Source organism: Rhinopithecus roxellana, chromosome 10, assembly GCF_007565055.1.
Source record: "Rhinopithecus roxellana isolate Shanxi Qingling chromosome 10, ASM756505v1, whole genome shotgun sequence".
Taxonomy (NCBI): domain Eukaryota; kingdom Metazoa; phylum Chordata; class Mammalia; order Primates; family Cercopithecidae; genus Rhinopithecus; species Rhinopithecus roxellana.
In genome coordinates, this window is record NC_044558.1 from 138685052 (window position 1) to 138708494 (window position 23443).

Genomic DNA, 23443 nt, shown 5'->3' on the forward strand with positions numbered 1-23443 from the left:
CAGCATCTCTATCTGGATGTCTAATAGGTATCTCAAAAGCATCACAAACTTGTTATCCCCAAAAGTAGCTCTTGATGCTCCTCCTACAAACTTTTCTTTTTCTTTTGAGTTTCAGTGAGCCAAGATTGTGCCACTGCACTCCAGCCTGGTGAAAGAGCTAGACTCCATCTCAAAAAAAAAAAAAAAAAAAAAAGAATTTCAGTTTTTTGTTTGTTTTGAGATTAAGTCTCACTCCTGTTCCCCCAGACTGGAGTGCCATGGCGTGATCTCAGCTCACTGCAAACTCTGCCTCCCAGGTTCAAGCGATTCTCCTGCCTCAGCCTCCCAAGTAGCTGGGATTACAGGCAACTACCACCATGCCTGGCTAATTTTTATATTTTTAGTAGAGACAGGGTTTCACCATGTTGGCCAGGCTAGTCTTGAACTCCTGACCTCAGGTGATCCACCCGCCTTGGCCTCCCAAAATGCTGGGATTACAGGCCTTCTCCTTTTAATGATATATTTTGATGACCAGAAATTCTTAATTTTTATATAGTCAGTTTTTTTTTTTTACAGCAAAGCACCTGTGAACATAGTCAAATTTATCACACTTATCCTTTATCATTTAAATGTCTTACTGAAGAAAACTTCCCATTCCCAAGTTAATAAGTACATTTCATATTGTCTCCTAAAAATTATGTTCCATCTTTCACATTTAGGTTGTTAAGCCACCAAGAATTGATTTTTCTGTATGGTGTGAGGTAGGGTTCAAATTTTCACCCCTTACTCAGAAGGCTCTATTTTTCTACATAATGGTTTCGGTTTGATCTCCCTGCTTTCTGGAATCTCTTATCCTATGAAACACTATCAAGATTCTACAACAATGAAGCAAAACAAAGTATCAATCCCACAGTTTTATTTGTAAAGAACAAAGCATGAAAAGTCATATTTAAATGTACTCCCAAACCTGAAAAACCCACGTCAGTTTGTCTGATATGTATGTTAAAGTGCTTAATATCACAATACTCTTTTAAATTTTATATTATGTTCAGATGAGAAAAAAATCCAGTTCTGATGCATTTTGTTAACAATACAAAGAAAAACAATATAATTTAAATTCAGAAATGCTAATTTAAAAAAAAGATACACAGGGTACATTTATACATGGTTCAAGTGTAACACAGAGCATTCTAAATGTTTCACACCCTCGTTTGATTGACAACAGGAACTTCTTACTATACTTCTCTATTGTTGACAAGACTTGGTGTTTAGAATCAAGATTGGATTCACACACAAGTACATTCAGGTAAATTAGAACAAGTATGATTCCCTCCTACATAATCCAAGGATACACTGGATCCCTTCGAATGAGGAAAAATTTTATTTGAGGTTTTTTTCTTCCCTTTATCTTGATGTGATATATCTCTGAAGCCAATCTTTATCTTGTCCTTGAGAGGGTGAACAACTCTAATCAGATTTTGGAGATGAGGTTCTCCTTAGATTCTTTTGATCACACTACATCAGCAACCGCTTCAAAAAGCTTAGAATTCAGCTGATTCAAGGGATTTGTAAGTTTATTTAATAGGAATAAAGGACCTAGTAGTTTATTATCCTTTTCTGTCTCCTATTTATGCTAAACATTAAAGTAATAAATACTTATATAAGAAACAGATTTCAAAAGACATGGATGACCTGGAAATAGGATTCAGTATAAAAGTAGAGAAGGGCTCAAGACTCTCAATCCGTGAAGGTGTGTTAATACTGAAATATAAATAGCTAAAGTTCAGATTGTCTTTTCAACATAGTGAAAAGGATAGTTTCTGTAAACCCCACAGAAAATATTCAGTTCCCTAAATGAAAAAATCATAATTTTTAGCAGAAAGAAGGTATTTCATTATGAAGATCCACACTCCTAATGTTGTGAAATAAATATTTCCCTGGAAATTTGAGGTCCTTGTCTGTCACCTCATGTTTCAAAATACCTTAGGGATGTCAACGTATACTACACATAAGCTGTCGTATAGTCTTGAACCTCTCTTTTTCACTTACATGAACATATAACAGTGCTTTATTGCCAAAAAAGGAAATATGAGCAATTCAGTATTTCCCCCATATCATTCATATAGTGTGACAGAAGTTCATTAAAATAATTTTTTAAAAAGCCATGTGAAAGTAAATACCACAGGGTTACAAAAGGTACAAAAATGTGTGAAACATTTAAATTTCAGAGGGAAATCCACACTTCTTCAAGGTTTAAGTTCCTCATATCAAATTCTCATTCCCAGTGGAAAACAGGGCAGGGAGGGTTGGGAGGCTTTTGTCCTCAGTAGCCTGCTTTTTCCCACTTAGTACTACTTTTTCCCACTTTATACTACTTCACACTGACTCGCAGTCATTTTTAAGGCATATGACTCCCGACCAGGGCACAGATCTCACACATACTTCCAACATCAGTGTAATGCCACTGTGTCATAAAGGTCGAGATTAAGGGTTTCAGGACATATGAAAAACATTGGGAAAATAAATATTTCAAGAGGTAATACTTTTGGCAATCTAATTTTAAAACAACTTCTTCACCAGCTATTACTATGCAAAAATAATCATTATGGTCCCAGGCATTTAATTTATTTGCAGGGGAAAAAAAAAACCAAACTAAATGTTGTTTTTTTAATTTAACTTTGAGACGTGATCCTAAAGCAATATATTAATTAAAAAAATTACCACGGCAGAAAAGATGCCTCTATGTGGGTATGGTCCTTCCAAAAGTCAGCTTAAAAGTCAAGCATTTATTCTAAGCATTCTGCTACTACAGTTGTACTCAAACTTTTGGTATAACTTAGAGACAGTTATGAGCCACATAAAAACTAAGTCCTTTGTTCTGTTTTTTTGAGATGGGATTTCCATGTTACCCAGGCTGGACTCAAACTTCTAGATTTAAGTGATCCTCCTGCCTTGGCTTCCCAAGCAGCTGGGACTACAGGTGTGTACTGTACTGCCATGCCCAACATGTCTTATTTCTTTATAGTTGCACTTCTAATGTGACCCCAAACTCAGCCTAAGCATCCTTTTTATTGATCAAACTTGGATCCTAAGGACTATTTCCAAGTATTTAAATTTATTCTTAAAGGCCAGGATTGACCACCATAGGGAATATTCAAAAGAATGGGGGTACCGGCCATTCAAGCAGCTCACACAAGGAGGGCCCCACATGTGTATAGCATGAGCTGTATCAGCAGAATAAGTACATGGGCTCACAAGGTGACTAAAGGACCCGTCATCCAAGAGGATGTGTCAGTTCTGATGTGTTTTATTAAAATCATTTCACTATTACAGTCATATTCCACAAAGGCATGAAGATGAAACTTTAGGTGTAACTTTTTTGGGGGTATTACTTTTTAAAGTAATGGTTTTATTCATGGGCCCCAAATCCAACTTTGCTCTCAGTTTTTTTTTTGAGACGGAGTCTCACTCTTGTCACCCAGGCTGGAGTGCAGTGGCACAATCTCGGCTCACTGCAACCTCCACACCTCCTGCGTTTAAGCAATTCTCCTGCTTCAGCCTCCTGAGTTGCTGGAATTAAAGGCCCTGCCACCCCTCCCCCCGGATAATTTTTGTCTATTTTTTTTTTTTAGTAGTGACGGAGTTTCACCATGTTGGCCAGTCTGTTCTCAAACTCCTGACTGACCTCAGAGGATCCACGCGCCTCAGCCTCCCAAAGTGCCTCAGCCTCCCAAAGTGCTGGGATTACAGGCGTTAGCCACCGCACCTGGCCTGCTCCCAGTTTTTACAAGATGTTAATTCCCAACAATCTGATAGCAATGTGTTAATATGAATATTAATTCTACTAAATGAATATTTATCCTTATTTCCTCCTTGTATTAGGTGGATGAATAAAGATCCAATAGTTTAATAGAAAGACTACTAGTAAGAATGCCAGAAGGTCAGTCTCATGCCGCCTGGTGAAATCAAACAAACAAACAAACAAACATGAATTCTAGAGCTTGTGTTGTCAGTGACCAGCTGTGGGGTAAGTGTAAGATTTAATCTCTCTATTCCTTAAGTGTTCCCATCTACAAAGTAAGATGGCTGGATGAGGTGCGTCAATCCTAGCACACTAACCTAAGTCATCCCCCTGGTTGCCTAGACCTGTCAGGAGCATGGCCTTATGAAGATACAAGCATGAAATCCTGGGTTGGACCCCTCTATAGTTTCTGATCACTAAACACAGTAGGAGCCCAGTGTAAAACAGGTTCTGGATATCTCCCACAATAGACTTTCCAGGTCCCTGGAAGAGCCATACCATTGTAGACACACTTTAGCTTCAGGCAAACAAATTTCTGGTCTACCCAGAACCATCTTCTTAAACCATTTCCATGGGTTTTTAAATACAGCCGTCAACTCTCCTTTTCCTCAAGCATGAAGTCAATGTTAAAAGAGGCTGTCCTTGGCTGAATACAGTGTTTGATAAAGGGAGTTAGGCACTTGTTTCACTAGTTTCTTCCTCCAGGAAATAAGGTTAACAATACAATTGGTCAAAGCCCAGCACCCTCAGATTGCACAAGGATACTGACGCCATGGCTTTGCTTTTCAGCCACAACTGGGAATAAAACTAGGAGCTCTGCTGAGGCAATTTTGCTGCTAAAAATGTACAAATGCCTAATTAGTGTTACAGGACATACCAGAAGATGAGGACTTAAGAGTAACTAGCCAATACTACATTTACTTAACTTCTTTATAAACTATCAAACTGGAAAGTTACTCACAACTTTTGGTCCTTCAAAATTGTTGCCACCTCTTGTTTTGCTTCCATTTTATCAGCCTGTGCTGCCAGTGGCTTTTAGCTTCTCTGGGTCAGTTGTTTTACATTATTACTCCCCTTCCTACAAAGGAATGTAAAGCTTGCCCTGAAATACCCAGAAAGGGTTCATTCTCTCTCTCCTTCTGTTATTTGCATTATCATGGTCAACAAATGCTTTCACAAAAACATTCCAAGCCACACAGAACCCTCCTCCTCCTTAGACATTCCTTCCATTTCCCGAGGGGGGATGGGCCCTGGAGAGGTGGGTGATTAGGCCCGAACAAAGACAGAGCTCGTGGTTATCCTTAAGAGGTAGACCACTGCAGAGTTTAGATGGCCACACTAAAAGTACAGAATCAAATTGCTGTTTGCAATTCTTCTGACTATGAATCTAACACTGAAATTCATATCTCCCCAATGTACCTCAACTAACAAGAATAAAAATGCCAAGAATGAAGTTAGTCTAGGCTAATCTTTCCAAAGTGTAAAGAAGTTATAATCCCACAACTGAACACACTTCTCAGGGCTTTGTATGTTCTCTTTCCAGTTCAGCCAAGCTCCGGGGGTCTAGTGTTTAAAATACTCCAATTATATCATCTTGTGCGGACTGAAATTTTTTTCCAAAAGACTGGAGAAGTGACTAACGATTCGAATATATAAACAGTTTGTAACTTAAAAGATACAAGTGCAGACTACCGGTACAGTAGGTAAAGCTGTGTGCATTCACAATACAAAGGATCAGACTCCAAGATGGATGGCTACTACGTAACAATGCATTCTGGGTTTCTTTGTGATACCTGGAGAAAAAAAAAAGCCCGACTGGGTTGCACTGTATTTACATCTTTACTGGCTTCTTCCTGGCTAGCACCACTCTTCCCCCCAACCCCCAACATTTTTAAGCTACCTATTTTAAGTCACAGGAATATTCAATCTAAGAAAAGCATCTTATTCGAGTAATATAATTTCTTAAAGAAGATAGCATATTTACACACATCTAACACATGAAAATACTCTATTTTATACTAAATTCCAGGTTCAAATGAACTACAATACAACATTTTGCCTTGTCTGTAGAGTGAGGATTGTTCCAAATGGGGCATGTGTTGGGCTGCCCCTGCAGTGACTCACTACTGTCAGACAAGTCCAAATCGGTCCCCTAGTTGGGGAAGGAGCAAGGTTTGGACTGAGAGTTTCTAGACAGTTGGGTTAAACGTCCACTCCTTTGATGAGTGATCCTTCTAGGACTATGGTGAAGTCTTGAATGGTCTGCAGAATTCGGATGAGGGAGTTGACAGTCATGCGGTCTCGCAGGAGAGCGCTCTCTTCATACATTCGAGTGATGGCAGGACACTCAGCTAACAATGGAATCCACTGTGGGAGCAGGCGATCCCTACAGATCCAAACAGAAACAATTCCTAAGCACTGCTGGCCTCGCTGCAGAACAAGGCAGCGAGAATGGGTAGGTGTGGGGCTTGATGGTACAAAATCTATCTAAGCTAAGAGGTCAGGAGAGAGGAAATCAAAGCCAAGAAGTTGAACATTTTCTGGTAAAAAAAACAGTGATGAGACAGTGTAAAGCTAAAGGGAAAACCCATTATTTTAAACCCAATTTAATTACATTAGAGAGTCTATGCACATTAAAGACATTCTCTATTCTGATTTTACCACCTTTAGAAAGAGGCAGAATGTCATTTTCTAAGTCTTTTTTTTTTTTTTTATTTAATAGGAGTACTCTGTGGCAAGGCATGCCACAGTATACCGACCTTTTGGAAGAAAGACTACACTAAACTGTAGGGATTTGCTTTTTATTTTTTTTAACTTATACAACATAACAGGGTGAGGAACAAAATCAAAGCAGAAAAACATTAAGCAGATTTTATAAACCAGATGAGAGTTTGCATTGGTCTAATAAATCAGGAGTATAGAAATAAAAGGAGATAAAGATCATGCTCAAAAGAAATTTTAAAAGCACAGCTAAAACTGGGCTCCTTTTATGAAGAAGAAATACAGAACTTAGTTCTGTAAACCAGCTGTTTCAGGAGGATAAAAACTCACATCTTCAATTTTTCCTGATCAAACCTGACATTAGTAACCCATTGCTAAGTTCCTAAGACATCCTTATTGAGCATCCCCAACCAGGCCATCTTCAGTCTCAGGTTGGGGCTCTTAAGGTCCAGGAAAAAACAAATACTACATGGGTAACTTAAAAAAAGAAATCTAAAGGTCTCTATGTTTCATTTCTTACAATTCTGAGAGCTGTTTTAAAAGTAATGGATTGTATCGCTCCTATGTGTTACTTTCAAAAAATAAAGGGGTAGGCAATAGTCTTAGAGAGAAGATGATATATAGCAAGAATCCCATAATGTTATTAAATGTAAATATAGTGGTATATACACTATATAAGGTTTACATAGCAAATATGTACGGTGTATGTGCCTCATTATCTAGCAACCTCTCTATTACCCATCTATCTGTGGAGCCAGTATAGAGTCATGGTGCAGACCTTGGGCTCTGCAGTGGGACAGGGTGTGAACTTGGCTCTGTCCCATTTTTCTGTGTGTCCTTGGGAAAGTCTGCTAACTTATGTGTGCCTCATCTATTTTCTACTTTCTTATCTTTAAAATGAGAAAATCGTTTGCTACCTCATGTAGTGGTAGTGGTGAATTAAACTCGAGGGAGGAGGCAGAGGTTGCAGTGAGCCAAGATTATGCCACGGCACTCCAGCCTGGGCGATGGAGTGAGACTCTGTCTCAAAAGAAAAGGTAAAAGGAAAGAAAGAAACCCAAAGGAGAGCTCTGGAAGGGGTATGATCTGGTATAACCTTTCCTGGACTCTAGTTCAACATGTAACAGTTCAACGTGTAACAAAGACAGGAAAATAAAACACTGGCTTTGTACCTTGTTCCAAGGCAAACTAAAATCTGGAATTTGCCGTCCTTCCCAATGTTCCTGGGTGCAGTATTAATAGCATTTACATAGTGGCAGAAAGTTTTACAGGATGATTTCTGAATAAGGACATCATCTTCATTATCTAGAATCTGGTCAGTTGTTTCAAAATAAGCAACCACTTTCTCTGAGGAAAAAAATCAGAATTACATCACAATATATGTCAACACTTCATATATAGAAAGATTCATCACTTAATTTATTATGGAAATTTATAATGATGCTTTGCATACAGTCAGTCCTGAAGCCAATATCATTACTTTATCATTGATTTCAGGGGTCCATGTTTCATGGTAGAACAATAAATACGTTCCCAGGAATTTCTTTTCTTTCCTTTTCTTTTTTTTTTTTTTTTTGAGACGGAATCTCGCTCTGTCGCCAAGGCTGGAGTGCAGTGGTCTGATCTCAGCTCACTGCAAGCTCCGCCTCCCGGGTTTACGCCATTCTCCTGCCTCAGCCTCCTGGGTAGCCAGGACTACAGGCGCCCGTCACCTCGCCGGCTAGTTTTTTGTATTTTTTAGTAGAGACGGGGTTTCACCGGGTTAGCCAGGATGGTCTCGATCTCCTGACCTCGTGATCCGCCCGTCTCGGCCTCCCAAAGTGCTGGGATTACAGGCTTGAGCCACCGCGCCCAGCCAGGAATTTATTTTCTAATCTAGACTGCATTCCAGAAGACTATAAAGTTTACTCCCTTTAAAATACCTTCATGAAACAGAAACTGGCAAAAAAGAAAAGAAAAATAGCATCTTCTGTTAAGACTGGAAACTTCTAGGAGTAACCAGCAATGACGTGGTAGCCACTGAAATAATACCCTCTGTGTTCTACTTATAGAATGACTTGCTAACACTTTGCAACAAGACCCTTGAAATGTACCTGAATAAGTATCTGACAAAGACAGACATATGTATATACACGAGAAACAGAAGCAATGTAAGATTCTAGGCATTCCAGAAGACAAAAACCACTCCTGTGGGCCTATTTCTATCAACTTTCCTTTTTTTTTTTCTATTCTAAGTTAGAGGAAATAAACTACTTCATCTAGGCCTTATTTAGAAAACACAAAATGGGCCGGGCGCGGTGGCTCAAGCCTGTAATCCCAGCACTTTGGGAGGCCAAGACGGGCGGATCACGAGGTTAGGAGATCGAGACCATCCTGGCTAACCCGGTGAAACCCCGTCTCTACTAAAAATACACAAAAAACTAGCCGGGCGAGGTGGCGGGCGCTTGTAGTCCCGGCTACTCGGGAGGCTGAGGCAGGAGAATGGCGTAAACCCGGGAGGCGGAGCTTGTAGTGAGCTGAGATCCGGCCACTGCACTCCAGCCTGGGCGACAGAGGGAGACTCCGTCTTAAAAAACAAACAAACAAACAAAAAAACAAAACAAAACAAAAAAACCCAGAAAACACAAAACGGGGCCGGGCGCGGTGGCTCAAGCCTGTAATCCCAGCACTTTGGGAGGCCGAGACTGGCGGATCATGAGGTCAGGAGATCGAGACCATCCTGGCTAACACGGTGAAACCCCGTCTCTACTAAAAATACAAAAACTAGCCGGGCGAGGTGGCGGGCGCCTGTAGTCCCAGCTACTCCGGAGGCTGAGGCAGGAGAATGGCGTAAACCCGGGAGGCGGAGCTTGCAGTGAGCTGAGATCCGGCCACTGCACTCCAGCCCGGGCGACAGAGCGAGACTCCGCCTCAAAAAAAAAAAAAAAACAAACAAACAAACAAACAAAAAAACACAAAACGATTAATTGCCCATTTAAAGAAACTATGAATTCTGGAAGAGCTGCATACCAAAAGAAAGATCACAAAGTTTAGCAAGCTAGAGCAGAAACACTCCAAAAGAGCTTTCTGTGATTATGAAAGTGCTCTCCATCTACAAGGTCCAATTTGGTAGCCAGGTGTGGCTACTAAGCACTTGAAATGTGGCCAGTGTTATTAAGAAAATGAAATTTACATTTGATTTAAATTAAATAGATTTGGCCAGGCGTGGTGGCTCACGCCTGTAATCCCAGCACTTTGGGAGGCCAAGGTGGGCATATCACCTGAGGTCAGGAGTTCGAGACCAGCCTAGCCAGCACGGTGAAACCCTGTCTCTACTAAAAATACAAAAAATTAGCTGGGCGTGGTGGCAGGCACCTGTAATCCCAGCTACTTGGGCTGAGGCAGGAGAATTGCTTGAACACAGGTGGCAGAGGTTGCGGTGAGCCAAGATCACACCATTGCACTCCAGCCTGGGCAACAGAGTGAGACTCTGTCTAAAACAAACAAAAAAATTAAATAGATTTAAAATTTAAACAGCTATGTGTGGCTAATGGTTACTATACTGGACAACACAGAGCTAGAGGAATCCTTTTACAAAAACTGGCCAGGCGCAGTGGCTCACACCTGTAACCCCAGCACCTTGGGAGGCTGACCTGGGTGGATCACTTGAGAACAGAATTTGGGACCAGTGTGGCCAACATGGCAAAACCACGTCTCTACTAAAAATACAAAAATTAGGGGTGTGGTGGCAGGCACCTGTAATCCCAGCTACTCAGTGACTGAGGCAGGAGAATTGCTTGAACCCAGGAGGCAGAGGTTGCAGTGAGCTGAGATGGGGCCACTGCATGCCAGCCTGGGCAGCAGAGTGAAACTCCATCTCAAACAAACAAGAAAGTTCTATCATGTCACTCCTTAGCTCAAAGCCTTCCAACAGCTTCCAATTTAATTCAGGATAAAGGCTGAGGTCATTCCAATCACCTAGAAGGCCCTACACAATCTGGCACTGGCACTAAACACCACCTCCCCGAGTCTCCTACTCTCTCTCTCTCTTGCTGTGCTCCAGTCACACTGGTCTTGGAGTTCCATGGAAACACTTCCGCCTTGGGGCTTAACACTGGTAGTGCTGTCAACCTGGAGTCCCTCTTCCCAGATACCTACATGGCTTACTTCCTCACCTACATGAAGTCTATGCTCCAATGTACCTTGACATTCAGCACAGTCTAAAACCACCCGTTTAAAAGACCACTCCCCACTTTTAAAAGACTACTCCCCACTTTTATTTCCTTTTATACTGCTCTATTTCTTTCCAGATCAATGGTCACATTTCTGACATACCATATGAATTACATTATTTGTTATGTTTTTGTGTATTGTTTGTTTCCCACACTGACCTGAGTATAAGTTTGTCAACCATAGGGATTTCTGTTTTGTTTATTAATGTATATCTTGAGCAACTCAAATAATATTTGGAATATTGTACATATTATAATTTGTTGAGTGAATGAAAAACAAAGACAGTACTTGATATTTATTATTATTATATATACTTTTTGAGACAGGGTCTCACTCTGTTGCCCAGGCTGGAGTGCAGTGGCTTGATCATGGCTGACTGTAGCCTTCACCTCCTGGGCTCCTGGGCTCAAGTGATGCTGCTGCCTCAGCTTCCAGTAGCTGGAACCACAGGTGTTTGCTAGCACACTCAGCTAATTTAATATTTATTTAAAAAAAAATATACCCTTGCTGGGCACGGTGGCTCATTCCTGTAATCCCAGCACTTTGGGAGGCTGAGGCGGGTGAATCATGAGGTCAGGAGTTCAAGACCAGCCTGGCCAATATGGTAAAACCCCTTCTCTAGTAAAAATACGAAAATTAGTTGGGCATGGTGGTGCACACCTGTAGTCCCAGCTTCTTGGGAGGCTGAGGCAGGAGAATCATTTGAAGCCAGGAGAAGGAGGGTTGCAGTCAGCCAAGATTGTGCCACTGCACTCCAGCTTGGGCAACAGAGTAAGACTCTGTCTCAAAAAAAGAAAAAAATATATATATACCCTTATCACTAACCCTTATTCACTCAGATCCTGGGTCTGTGAGTCCCTAAGAAACACTTCAGTGACCTTAAAGTATATATATCTGCTTTATTTACCTATGAAGTCCCAGATGAAGACATTCTTGTGAAAGATGCGGGCAGATTTGAACCCATGGTGGAAAACCTGCTCAAGGGCTGCAACCAGGCCATTTTCTCCACACAGCAACACAGTGAGGCTTCCTCTCTGTGGGGCATAACACAATGTCAAAGAAAAATCTCCTGCATCTATGTCTAAGAAAAACACTAGAGAAGCAAGTGCTGAATGCAGCTATATGAAGCATGTTTTTACAGCTACCAGAAAGCTTACAAATGAAAATTCAAGCACCCCATATTGCCTCGTGTATCACATATAAAAGCATCTTTAAAAGTCCCACTATACTAAGTTTTATAGCCCATAAATACCTCTTTTTCAGGTTTATGAAAATGTTTCACAATATTATTCACAGCTTCTCCAATTCCTTCTTGGATCTGCCCAGCATTGGGTTCTGTAAAATAATAAACAGTGGCTGCATTCTCATGGGAGATAAATAAACCAAAGTACTATGGGACATCGACTGTGTCCACCTAGGCAGGAAGTACGTCACCAGAGCAGGCTGGCTTTGCCAGGGGCTCTACAGAACTTGCCTCTGGCCAGTTTGGCCAAGTGGGAGGCATCCTGGCAAAATGGAAAATAATCCAAGAGATCCCTAGATTCAAATCCCAGCATTACCATCTGCAATCTATAACCCTAGCCTAGTGTCTAACTTCCTCTGAGTTTTCAGTTTCTTCAACTGAAAATAGGGAAAATACACACCTCACTGGGAAAACTGGTAAGTTATAGGAGTAAACAACTTAGCATGGTGCCTGTCACAAAATGCAAGCAAGCCCCTAAATATGAGAAGCAAGGCTGGGAAGTCCCAGCATCACTCCTCAAATGTTCCCTTATGCTACGTACCTATGAGCCTGTTAGTGGGCATAGCCTAAGGCTTGAGGCGCTCTGGATAGCTAACCTGGAGTCTGAAGATTTGCTGTTGTGTTTAAAATAAGGGGAAAATGCCAGGTACCCTGTGGCATCCAGGCCTGAAGCCCAGAACTCCCTCCCTTCCTGGCTAGTCAATCTGTCTCAGCACTGCTTCCTTCTGCCAGCCAGTACTTGCTCTTCTAGGCTACTTTCCTGGGGGATAGGTTGGTGGGCTGCTTGAATGGGACCTAAATCACTCTTGTCCACCAAATCTAAGGAGTGGTTTGTTTTTTAAAAAAGGTGGTAAACATTTTAGAAGTAGGTAACAAGAGAAAAGGTATATTTTCTTGTAGTTCTGGATTTTCTTGTAGTTCTAATTTACTTATCACACTATAAAGGAAAACCCATACATCCTCATGTTTAAGAATCTCTGAATTCATACTGCTGAAGGATTTCTTGCATAAACATTTCTTTCAGTGAAATTCAAGGTTTTTTCTACACTAATGCATAAAAATTGTTAAAATGAAAACCTCCTATAATTGAAGTACTGATACCACGGCCTCTTGTTCCTAGTAGTTTCTTTACCCAGTAGCTTTTTGTTTTTTAACCTTTACCTTTCTCTATTTCTTCTTTTAGACATCAAGTCTATTTTGAAACCTGTCACCCATTCCAAAAGAGCCTTGATCAATATTATTTTAAAACTGATTTTAAAAATTTTCAGTTCTCTGAATACCATCTTACATACAACATACTGTGAGAAAATACCGTTATCCATTTCTGAGTCTTGGGTCATTCAGACTTTTCTGCTTATAGAGTGAGAAAAGAAAGTATGATAAAAAAAAATGGGGGATAAAAACCTTTCAAATAATACCCCCATGAAATTGGACTGACTCAGCTGTTATAATAATTCAGATTGATTGAGCTGAAACCTACTTTTAAATTTTAAATCAGCATAATTAAAATTCACCATATACTAGAAGTCACCAATTTTGATGAGCTTTGACAAATGGACAGTCATGTAACCACTACCACAATCATGATATGGAACATTTCCATCATTCCTGAAAGTTACCCTGTGCTCTTTTCAGTTACCTTCCTTAGCTCCTAACTCCCGGCAACCACTGATCTGCTTTCTATTATGATATTGCTTTTATAGAGATCTGATGTATAAACAGCTATATATCACTATCTGTTTATCCTTTCACCAGTTGATGGATATTGGGGTTGTTTCCATCTTTGGCTATTATGAATGAAGCTCTAAGAACATCTGCGTACAAGTCTGTGTAGACATATGTATTCATTTCTCTTGTGTACATATCTGGGAGTGAGATTGCTGGGCCAAGGGTACGGTAAGTGTACATGTATCTTTATAAATGCCAAGATGTTTTTTATTTTGTATTCCCACTAGCAATGCATGAGCTTTCTGTTACTCCATATCCTTACCAATATTTGTTGCTATAAGTGCTTTAAATTGGTTGGGCGCAGTGGCTCACGCCTGCAATCACAGCACTCTGGCAGGCTGAGGCGGGAGGATCATCTGAGGTCAGGAGTTCAAGACCAGCCTGGCCAACACAGTGAAACCCCATCCCTACCCAAAATACAAAATTAGCCTCGCATGGCAGTGCATGCCCGTAATCCCAGCTACTTGGGAGGCTGAGGCAGGAGAATCGCTTGAACCTGGGAAGCGGAGGTTGCAGTGAGATGAGACTGTACCACTGCACTCCAGCCCCGCCAACAAGAGCAAAACTCAGTCAAAAAAACAAACAAACAAACAAAAACAAAAACAAAAAAACTGCACACATGGTTAATACACAATCATGTGCTAGCAAATGGATAGAGAGTAACAGAATCTAGGGAAACTACTTTGTTAATAAACTAAGAACCTATTAGGTACCTTTGTTATTCTACTTGTGATTATAATCTATAGCTAAAAAGCCCCTTCACTGATAAACTTCTGTAACTTTTCCCTAAATACTGCCTCTATATTCATGTTCTGTGGCTGCCTTCTGTGGCTGCTGTAATAGACTCACAAAATTTTGTGGCTTAAGTGACAGAAATAGATTTTATTGCAGTTCTGGGGGCCAGAAGTCAAAATTTAGTTATCACTGGGCAAAAGAAAAAAAAAAGCAAGGTGTCAGCAGGGCTGCATTCCCTTGAAATTCTAGGGGAAAATCCCTTCCTTGCCTGTTTTAGCTTCTGGTGGCTGTTGGCATTCCTTGTTTTTTTTTTTTTTTTTGAGACGGAGTCTCGCTCTGTTGCCCAGGCTGTAGTGCATGTAGTGCAGTGGCCAGATCTCAGCTCACTGCAACCTCCACCTCCCAGATTCAAGCAATTCTCCTGTCTCAGCCTCCCGAGTAGCTAGGATTACAGGTGCACACTACCATGCCCGGCTAATTTTTGTATTTTTAGTAGAGACGGGTCAGGCTGGCCTCGAACTCCTGACCTCAGGTGATCCACCTCAGCCTCCCAAAGTGCTGGCTGGGATTACAGGCGTGAGCCATAGCGCCTGGCCAGCATTCCTTGTTTTTTTTTTTGTTTTTCGTTTTTTTTTTTTAAGAGACAGTCATGCTTGTTTCGGGAGCACATATACTAAAAAATTGTAACAATACAGAGAAGATTATTAGCATGGCCCCTGCACAAGGACGACAAGCAAATTTGTGAAGCATTCCATATTTTCCTCAATACTTGACTATGGAACATATGCACAGGAGAAGGAAATAACACTGCACTTTATAAACACTGTATTGTAAGTGGAAAATGCAATGTCTTAAATAAAACTATTTAAAATTGGCACCAAAAAAAAAACCCAAAAAAAGACAGAGTGTCACTCTGTCACTCGAGCTGGAATGCAGTGGCATGAGCTCGGCTCACTGCAACCTCTACCTCCTGGGTTAAAGCAATCCTCATGCCTCAGCCTCCTGAGTAGCTGGGATTACAGGCATGCACCACATGCCTGGTTAATTTTTTTTTTTTTTTTTTTTTAGTAGAGACAGGGTTTTGCTATGTTGGCCTCAAACTTCTGACCTCAAGTGATCTGCCCACTTTGGCCTCCCAAAGTGTTGGGAAAGAATACATATGATTGCATTTAGGGTCCATGTAGGTGATCCAGGACAATCTCCTTATTTCAAGATCCCTATCACATCTGCAAAAATCCTTTTTCCAAATAAGGCAACATTTACAGATTCTAGAGGTTAGAATTTTACATTTTTGGGAGACATTATTTAGTCTATTAAAGCCTACATTAGTAATTTAGTCTATTAAAGCCTACATTAGTATAAATTAGGAATTTTACTATATACTAAAAATGGCATGTGAACATAGTATAATATTCATAAAATTAACTCCTTTATAGTATTTTATTTCATCCCTACTATAGGAAGAAAATTGGAACAGAAGGGGTAGAAGGAAATTTTAATCTCTTAGAATAAGAGACACCGGGGCAGGCGCAGTGGCTCACGCCTCTAATCCCAGAACTTTCAGAGGCCAAGGTGGGCGGATCTCAAGGTCAAGAGATTGAGACCAGCCTGGCCAACATGGGGAAACCCCGTCTCTATCAAAAATATAAAAAATTAGCCAGGTGTGGTGGCGGGCACCTGTGATCCCAGCTACTTGGGAGGCTGAGGCAGGAGAATTGTTTGAACCTGGGAGGTGGGGGTTGCAGAGAGCTGAGATGGCACCACTGCACTGCAGCCTGGGTGACAGAGCAAGACTCCTTTAAAAAAAAAAAAAAAAAAAAAAAAAAAAAAAAGGCTAGATATGGCTATCTGGGAGTACTGTAACATATAACTATTATTATTTCTCCTTTAAGTTTCAGGCAAGGCCAGATGTGGTGGCACATGCCTACTATAGTCCCAGCTACTTGGAAAGCTGAGGTGGGAGGATCATTTGAACCCAGGGGGCAGAGGCTGCAGGGAGCTGAGACTATGCCACTGCATTCTAGCCTGGGTGACAGAGTGAAACCTTGTCTCAAAAAATAAAAGTTTCAGGTAAAATATTTACTTATATTTCCACAGCTTAATAAATACAGAGCATGCAGGTTTTTTAAAAAAATAGATTTTAACTCTAAACTCTTCCAGCTTTTGAATATGAATTTTCCTCAACTTTCTTCTTTTTAAAATCTCCTCACTACATTCATTAACACAACTGTTTTCTATCAAATGGTCACATGACACCTACATCATATGAGCACATAGGAAAAATTTAAATATACTTACTGTTGTTTTTTCCTGTCAGTGAAGTGATGCTCAATCTCCTAGCCGTGGTGGGTGACTTCTGCTGGGGTGGAGTCCGACACTGCTTTACTAGATCATCATCTGATGCTGATGTCATCAATTCTCCAATAAGAATTCTCTCCAGGCTCCCATCATCAATGCCTTTCCCCAGCCACCGTCCACATGGGAATCTGGTAGGACAGAAACCAAGTTTTTTCTTTTTTTTTTTTTGGAGACGGAGTCTCACTCTGTCGCCCAGGCTGGAGTGCAGTGGCTGGATCTCAGCTCAATGCAAGCTCCTCCTCCCAGGTTTAGGCCATTCTCCTACCTCAGCCTCCTGAGTAGCTGGGACTACAGGCGCCTGCCACCTCGCCCGGCTAGTTTTTGTGTTTTTTAGTAGAGACGGGGTTTCACCGTGTTAGCCAGGATGGGAGTTTTTTATTTACTTTTTTTTGAGACAGGGTTCTCATTCAGCCCCCTGAGTAGCTGGGACTACAGGTGTGCACCAACACACCTGGCTAATTTTTGTGTTTTTTGTAGAGAGAAGGTCTCATTACATTGCCTAGGCTGGTCTTGAACTCCTGGCCTCAAGTGATCCTCCCATCTCAGTTTCCCAAAGTGTGGGGAGGATTACACAGGTGTGAGCCATTGCACCTGGTCAGAATATTTTCAAACTAGAAATTAATTTGGGAGGTAAGGCACAGAAGAAAAGAGGACAATGTTTCCACAGAGTAGTGTTGACTGTGACTAGTGGAATCCAAGAGATCTTTTCCTCCTACTGAAATTATTTTAGGCTCTTTTTGATTTTCTTTTTTTCTGAGAGTTATATTAATCTTCCCAACACTTGTGGACTAATAGCAGCAAACATCTGTTTTTTTTTTTTTTTTTTTTTTTTGAGACGGAGTCTCGCTTTGTCACCCAGGCTGGAGTGCAGTGGTGCGATCTCGGCTCACTGCAAGCTCTGCCTCCCGGGTTCACGCCATTCTCCTGCCTCAGCCTCAGCCTCCCAGTAGCTGGGACGACAGGCGCCCGCCACCTCGCCCGGCTAATTTTTTTTTTTTTTTTTGTATTTTTAGTAGAGACGGAGTTTCACCGTGTTAGCCAGGATGGTCTCGATCTCCTGACCTCGTGATCTGCCCGCCTCGGCCTCCCAAAGTGCTGGGATTACAGGCTTGAGTCCACCGCGCCCGGCCCTACATCTGTTGTTTTAAAGTTTTTTGAGGCTGGGCATGGTGGCTCATGCCTGTAATCCCAGCACTTTGGGAGGCCAAGGCAGGTGGATCACTTGAGGTTAGGAGTTTGAGACCAGCCTGGCCAATACAGTGAAACTCTATCTCTACTAAAAATACAGAAATTAACCGGGTATGGTGGCGGGTACCTGTAATCCCAGCTACTTGGGAGGCTGAAGCACGAGAATTGCTTGAACCTGGGAGGCAGAGGTTGCAGTAAGCCAAGATAGTGCCACTGCCCTCCAGCCTGGGCAACAAGAGTTAAACTCTGTCTCAAAAAAAAAAAAAAAGAAAAAAAAGAAAAAGAAAAAAAAAGAAAAGAAAAAGAAAAGAAAAAGAAAAAAAAGTTTTTTGGGGGGCTATTTTGTATGACATAAACAAAAAAAAAAATTGTTCCCCTCCCCTGGAAAAAAAAAAACCCTAAAATTCAGAAGGCAGTAGAAGAACTCAAACAATTCTTTTTTTTTTTTGAGATGGAGTTTCACCTTGTTGCCCAGGCTGGAGTGCAATGACGCAATCTCGGTTCACTGCAATCTCCGCCTCCTGGGTTCAAGTGATTCTCCTGCCTCAACCTCCCAAGTAGCTGGGATTACAGGCGTACGCCACCATGCCCCGCTAATTTTTTTATTTAGTAAAGATGGGGTTTCACCATGTTCATCAGGCTGGTCTCAAACTCCTGACCTCATGTGATCCACCCGTCTTGGCCTCTCAAAGTGCTGGGATTACAGGCATGAGCCACTGTGCCCAGCCTACAATTCTTAAACCTTTTCTTATCTGAAGAGTCTTAAAACAAAGAATTCTGAGTTCCCAAGGCCATTTACTTACCTGTATGTATGTCCTGTGATTTCATTTCTGACCATGACACAATCCACTAGCCATTTGGCTAACAGTCCTGAGTTATCGTGACCAATCTGAACAGTGGTCAGCTTCCCCAAGTTCTGGCACTGTAGGGACAGGACCTTAGGTTATTTAGTACTCAATCCCATCCTGTTACATCTCAACTTTACAGGTACTTTGGTTCCGTCTAATTTAACAACTGCATAGACAAACCCTGAATAATGTATTCAGCTATGCACTAGAGAAATATATTCACATGTATTCCTTGCTCTCAGGGAGCTCCCACATAATGAGATAGGAGACATATGGACATTAACTACCAAATGAGGGGGACTGCACACAGTGCTAGGTTAGATATATAAAAAGTGCTAGAAGAACGCTGGGGAAGGAACAGTTACTTCTACTTGGGGAACCCACAAACAACATTGACACGGTGACTTGTGCCTTGAAGGATGAGAAGAATTTCAAAAAACAGGAAAAAGATGCTATTTAGATTTAGTTACAGAGAGGTCAAGAAAACAAACAATTATAGATTTTAAAAATCACTGACACTGATATTCTTTTTTTTTTTTTTTTTTTTTAAGACAGTCTCGCTCTGTTGCCCAGGCTGGAGTGCAGTGGCCAGATCTCAGCTCACTGCAAGCTCCACCTCCCGGGTTTACGCCATTCTCCTGCCTCAGCCTCCCGAGTAGCTGGGACTACAGGTGCCCGCCACCTCACCTGGCTAGTTTTTTTTTGTATTTTTTAGTAGAGACAGGGTTTCACCGTGTTAGCCAGGATGGTCTCGATCTCCTGACCTCGTGATCCGCCCGTCTCGGACTCCCAGAGTGCTGGGATTACAGGCTTGAGCCACCGCACCCAGCCGATATTCTTTCTTTAAAAAAATATTTTTTTTTTTGGGTACACAGTAGGTATATATATTTATAGGGTACATGAGATGTTGACATTTTTCTGTTCCAGTAAGATACTCAGGCAGAACTGACCTCAGACCTCATATACTAGAAGTCTTTGAAGCTATTTTTTAAAAGGCATAGCTATCAGTAAGTTATCTTCACTGGCCCTTTGTGGACAAGTACAAAATAAAGCAATCATAATAGGAATAGTAAAAATGAATACTAATTAAATTCTGACTTCTAAAATCTGATAATGAAAAGATCACTGACCCCAACTATGTGCTGGATGAGAACATCAGAATTGTAAGTTCTTTTTTTGGTTAATTTTAATTTTTAATTTTTATGGGTACCTAGTAGATGTGTATATTTATGGATTAATTGAGATATTTTGATATATGCATGCAATGCCTAATAACTGTATCAGGGTAAATGGGGTATCTGTCACCTCAAACATTTATCATTTGTGTGACAATCCAATTATACTCTTTTAGTTATTTTAAAATGTACAGTTAAATTATTTTTGACTATAGTCACCCTGTTGTGCTAGTGAATACTAGGTCTTATTCACTCTATTTTTTTGTATCCATTAGAGCTACGAGTTTTTTTCTTTTTTTTTTTGAGACGGAGTTTCACTCTCATTGCCCAGGCTGGAGTGCAATGGTGCAATCTCAGCTCACCGCAACCTTCGCCTCCCGGGTTCAAGCGATTCTCCTGCCTCAGCCTCCTGAGTAGCTGGGATTGCAAGCATGTGCCACCATGCCCGGCTAATTTTTGTGTTTTTAGTAGAGATGGGGTTTCTCCATGTTGGTCAGGCTGGCCTTGAACTCCCGACCTCAGGTGATCTGCCCTCCTTGGCTTCCCAAAGTGCTGGGATTACCAGCGTGAGTCACTGCGCCCGGCCAGAGCTATGAGTTCTTAAAGCACTTTATTCTTTGTAGCTCTGTGAGAAGGTATCACCATATTCTAGCTTAGGGACGATGGCATCTTGAATTAGTTGTACAGCAGAGATGGAAAGAAGTAGGTAGACATGAGAGAGACAGCTTAGAAATGGCAATGATGGGGTTTTTAACGTAGTTCCATTATTGGTAGATGAAGAAAAGCCAAGGGTTTTAATATTTTATATACAGGTGGCTTTGAGTCTACTGCATGGATAAGGCCAAACTGGGCTCCTGGGGCAGGGGGGTGGTATCATGACTCTAAGTGGAAACTGCTATTTCGAGACCCCAAGGAACATGAGAATGGGACATTCAGTTAGTACCATTTCCTTCCTCAAACACAACAGTTATTTGTCCTCTTCCTCCACCAAGATCAACCTGTGTACAGGCTTAACCACACGGAACTATCTCACCAAGTAAGACCTGAAAATTGACTACAATATTAAAAGGTTGTCTGTTTTGTTTTTTGAGACAGTCTCACTCTGTCATCCAGGCAGGAGCGCAGCGACACAATCTTGGCTCACTATAACCTCTGTCTCCTGGGCTCAAGTGACCTCAGCCTTGCAAGTACCCGGACTACAGGTGCATGCCACTATGCCCAGCTAATTTTTGTATTTTCTGTAGAGATGGGGTCTCACTATGTTGCCCAGGCTGGTTGTCTCAAACTCCTGGGCTCAATCAATCTGCTTGCCTTGGTCTCCCAAAGTGTTGAGATTATAGGCATGACTCACTGCGCCTGGCCAAAAGGCATTTTTATAGCATCACTCTATAAATGTCACCATGTGGTCTAAAATCTGTAAGCAGACGCTTGAACCCAAGAGGTGGGGGTCGCAATGAGTGGAGATCACACCACTGCACTGCAGCCTGGGTGAAAGAGCAAGACTCTGTCTCAAAAAAATAAAAATAAATAAAAAATAAAATAAAATAAAATAAAATCCATAAGCGTGAATATCAGCTCTCCTGTCCTTTTGCCACAGGATGACCAGGTTGGGGCAGAAAGCATTTTACAGTAGGGAAGAGAACCACTGTGGGGAAAACATTTATTTGAATATTTCCTGCTTGCTAGGATCTGTGCTAGGCCCTGAAAATAATGGGAGAAGACCTGGAAAGCCGCAAAGCACACCACAAGTGAAAAATAGAGCTTAACAATGAAAATGGAAAACAAAAACAAATTAGTATAAGCTGCTTAAGACAACTTTTGACATATAATCACAAAAATGATCCTGCACGCTTTGAATGTTCCTCTGTTTTGTTTGATTCAAGGAAAAATGAAAAAGCCAGACAGAATCCATCTGTAAAACTACACGTGATACATTCTGCTAGGAAAGGTGTTAGCTGAACCTACCTCAAAGGTCATTTCAAGGAGGTTTTTGGGAATCTGCATTACTCCTGTGTCTCCTAGCTCTCCTGATACACAGATCCAAGGGTTTGATGTGATTATTGCATTGCTCAGCTTTTTGATTGGGATGATCACTGACCTATATGGAATCACTGAAAGAAAAATGCAGAAACTAATAAAAAAGTGGGAATAAAATTCTCCTTGTAACAATATATTAAGAACTCTATTGGTTTTCATTGATAATTTGCTTTTTATGATCTATCAAGATGTACTTACATGAAAAGTTGATATCAACACCTTTCAGTCTAGAAAGATGAGATCTAGTTTGCAAACCAGAAGTTTCAATACTTGCAGCAGTGGTTTTCACAGCATGTATATCATCATGTATGTATGATGCATATATCACCATTAAGTGTATGAACAATCTCAAGCATTAGTACCAGAATACCTAAAGATACGCACATTGACTGTGTATATTACGTTTTTCATTGCTTAAATTTTCTTAAAAATTAATTCTGTACCAAAATTGAGTAGAAATGAACATGATTACTGATATGGTTTTATATAAAAAGAGGGGTGGATAACTTCTTGGACAGTACTGTTTCTTGGGCAATGCTTTAAACCGCTGCATTTCAGAACTTTCCCGTCCCAAGTTTACAGAACAATATGCAAAAACCACAAATAATAAACAATGGCACCTCCACTCTGGACATACCGTGAAGTCTATAAACCACAACTTGGAAAGCTATTAAGGTGATTCAGGTGCAAGAGAAGCCCGGGGAGGCTCTTCCACAGACACACCACTAGATGTCACTGCCCTATTACTCTCCTTTGCTCAAATGTGGAAGCACAAGAGGTCAGATGTTACGCATGTCCTCCCTTTTTGTTTTTTTTTTTTGAGACAGTCTCGCTCTTGTTGCCCAGGCTGGAGTGCAATGGTGCGATCTCGGCTCACTGCAACCTCTGCCTCCCAGGTTCAAGTGATTCTCCTGACTCAGCCTCCTGAGTTAGCTGGGATTACAGGCGCCTGCCACCACACCCAGCTAATTTTTGTACTGTTAGCAGAGAGATGGGGTTTCACCATGGTGGCCAGGATGGTCTCCAATTCCTAACTTCAGGTGATCCACCTGCCTCGGCCTCCCAAAGTGCTGGGATTAGAGGCGTGAGCCACTGCGCTCATCCCTCCCTTCTCTTTTTAAAAAATAGGGACAGGGCCGGGCATGGTGGCTCAGGACTGTAATCACAGCACTTTGGATGGTAAAGGCAGGTGAATCACTTGATGTCAGGAGTTTGAGACTAGCCTGGCCATCATGGTGAAACCCCATCTCTACTAAAAATACGAAAAAAAAATTAGCTGGGTGTCGTGGTGTGCACCTGTAATCCCAGCTACTTGGGAGGCTGAGGCAGGAGAATCGCTTGAACCTGGGAGGCAGAGGTTGTGGTGAGCCGAGACTGCACCACTGCACTCCAGCCTGGGCAACAGAGTGAGACTCTG

At 41.4% G+C, this 23443-nt stretch overlaps 1 protein-coding gene and 1 non-coding gene across 4 annotated transcripts in view; one reads left to right on the forward strand and one right to left on the reverse strand.

Moving 5' to 3' along the window:
• Window positions 1-875: 875 nt before the first annotated feature.
• The window catches only part of DENND5B (DENN domain containing 5B), a 212201-nt gene continuing 189633 nt past the window's right edge, over window positions 876-23443 (reverse strand). For all 3 annotated transcript variants that reach the window (XM_030939428.1, XM_030939429.1, XM_030939427.1), the window contains 7 exons: window positions 21955-22100; window positions 18770-18888; window positions 16719-16906; window positions 11967-12049; window positions 11622-11748; window positions 7675-7849; window positions 876-6167 (listed from right to left, as the gene is read on the reverse strand). In XM_030939428.1, the coding sequence (XP_030795288.1) occupies window positions 5984-6167; window positions 7675-7849; window positions 11622-11748; window positions 11967-12049; window positions 16719-16906; window positions 18770-18888; window positions 21955-22100 (1022 nt within the window). In that variant the 3' untranslated portion in view covers window positions 876-5983. The remainder of the gene's footprint in view (window positions 6168-7674; window positions 7850-11621; window positions 11749-11966; window positions 12050-16718; window positions 16907-18769; window positions 18889-21954; window positions 22101-23443) is intronic.
• LOC115900105 lies at window positions 15070-15181 on the forward strand. The gene has a single exon (XR_004059785.1). It is a non-coding gene; the product is annotated as a U6 spliceosomal RNA (small nuclear RNA).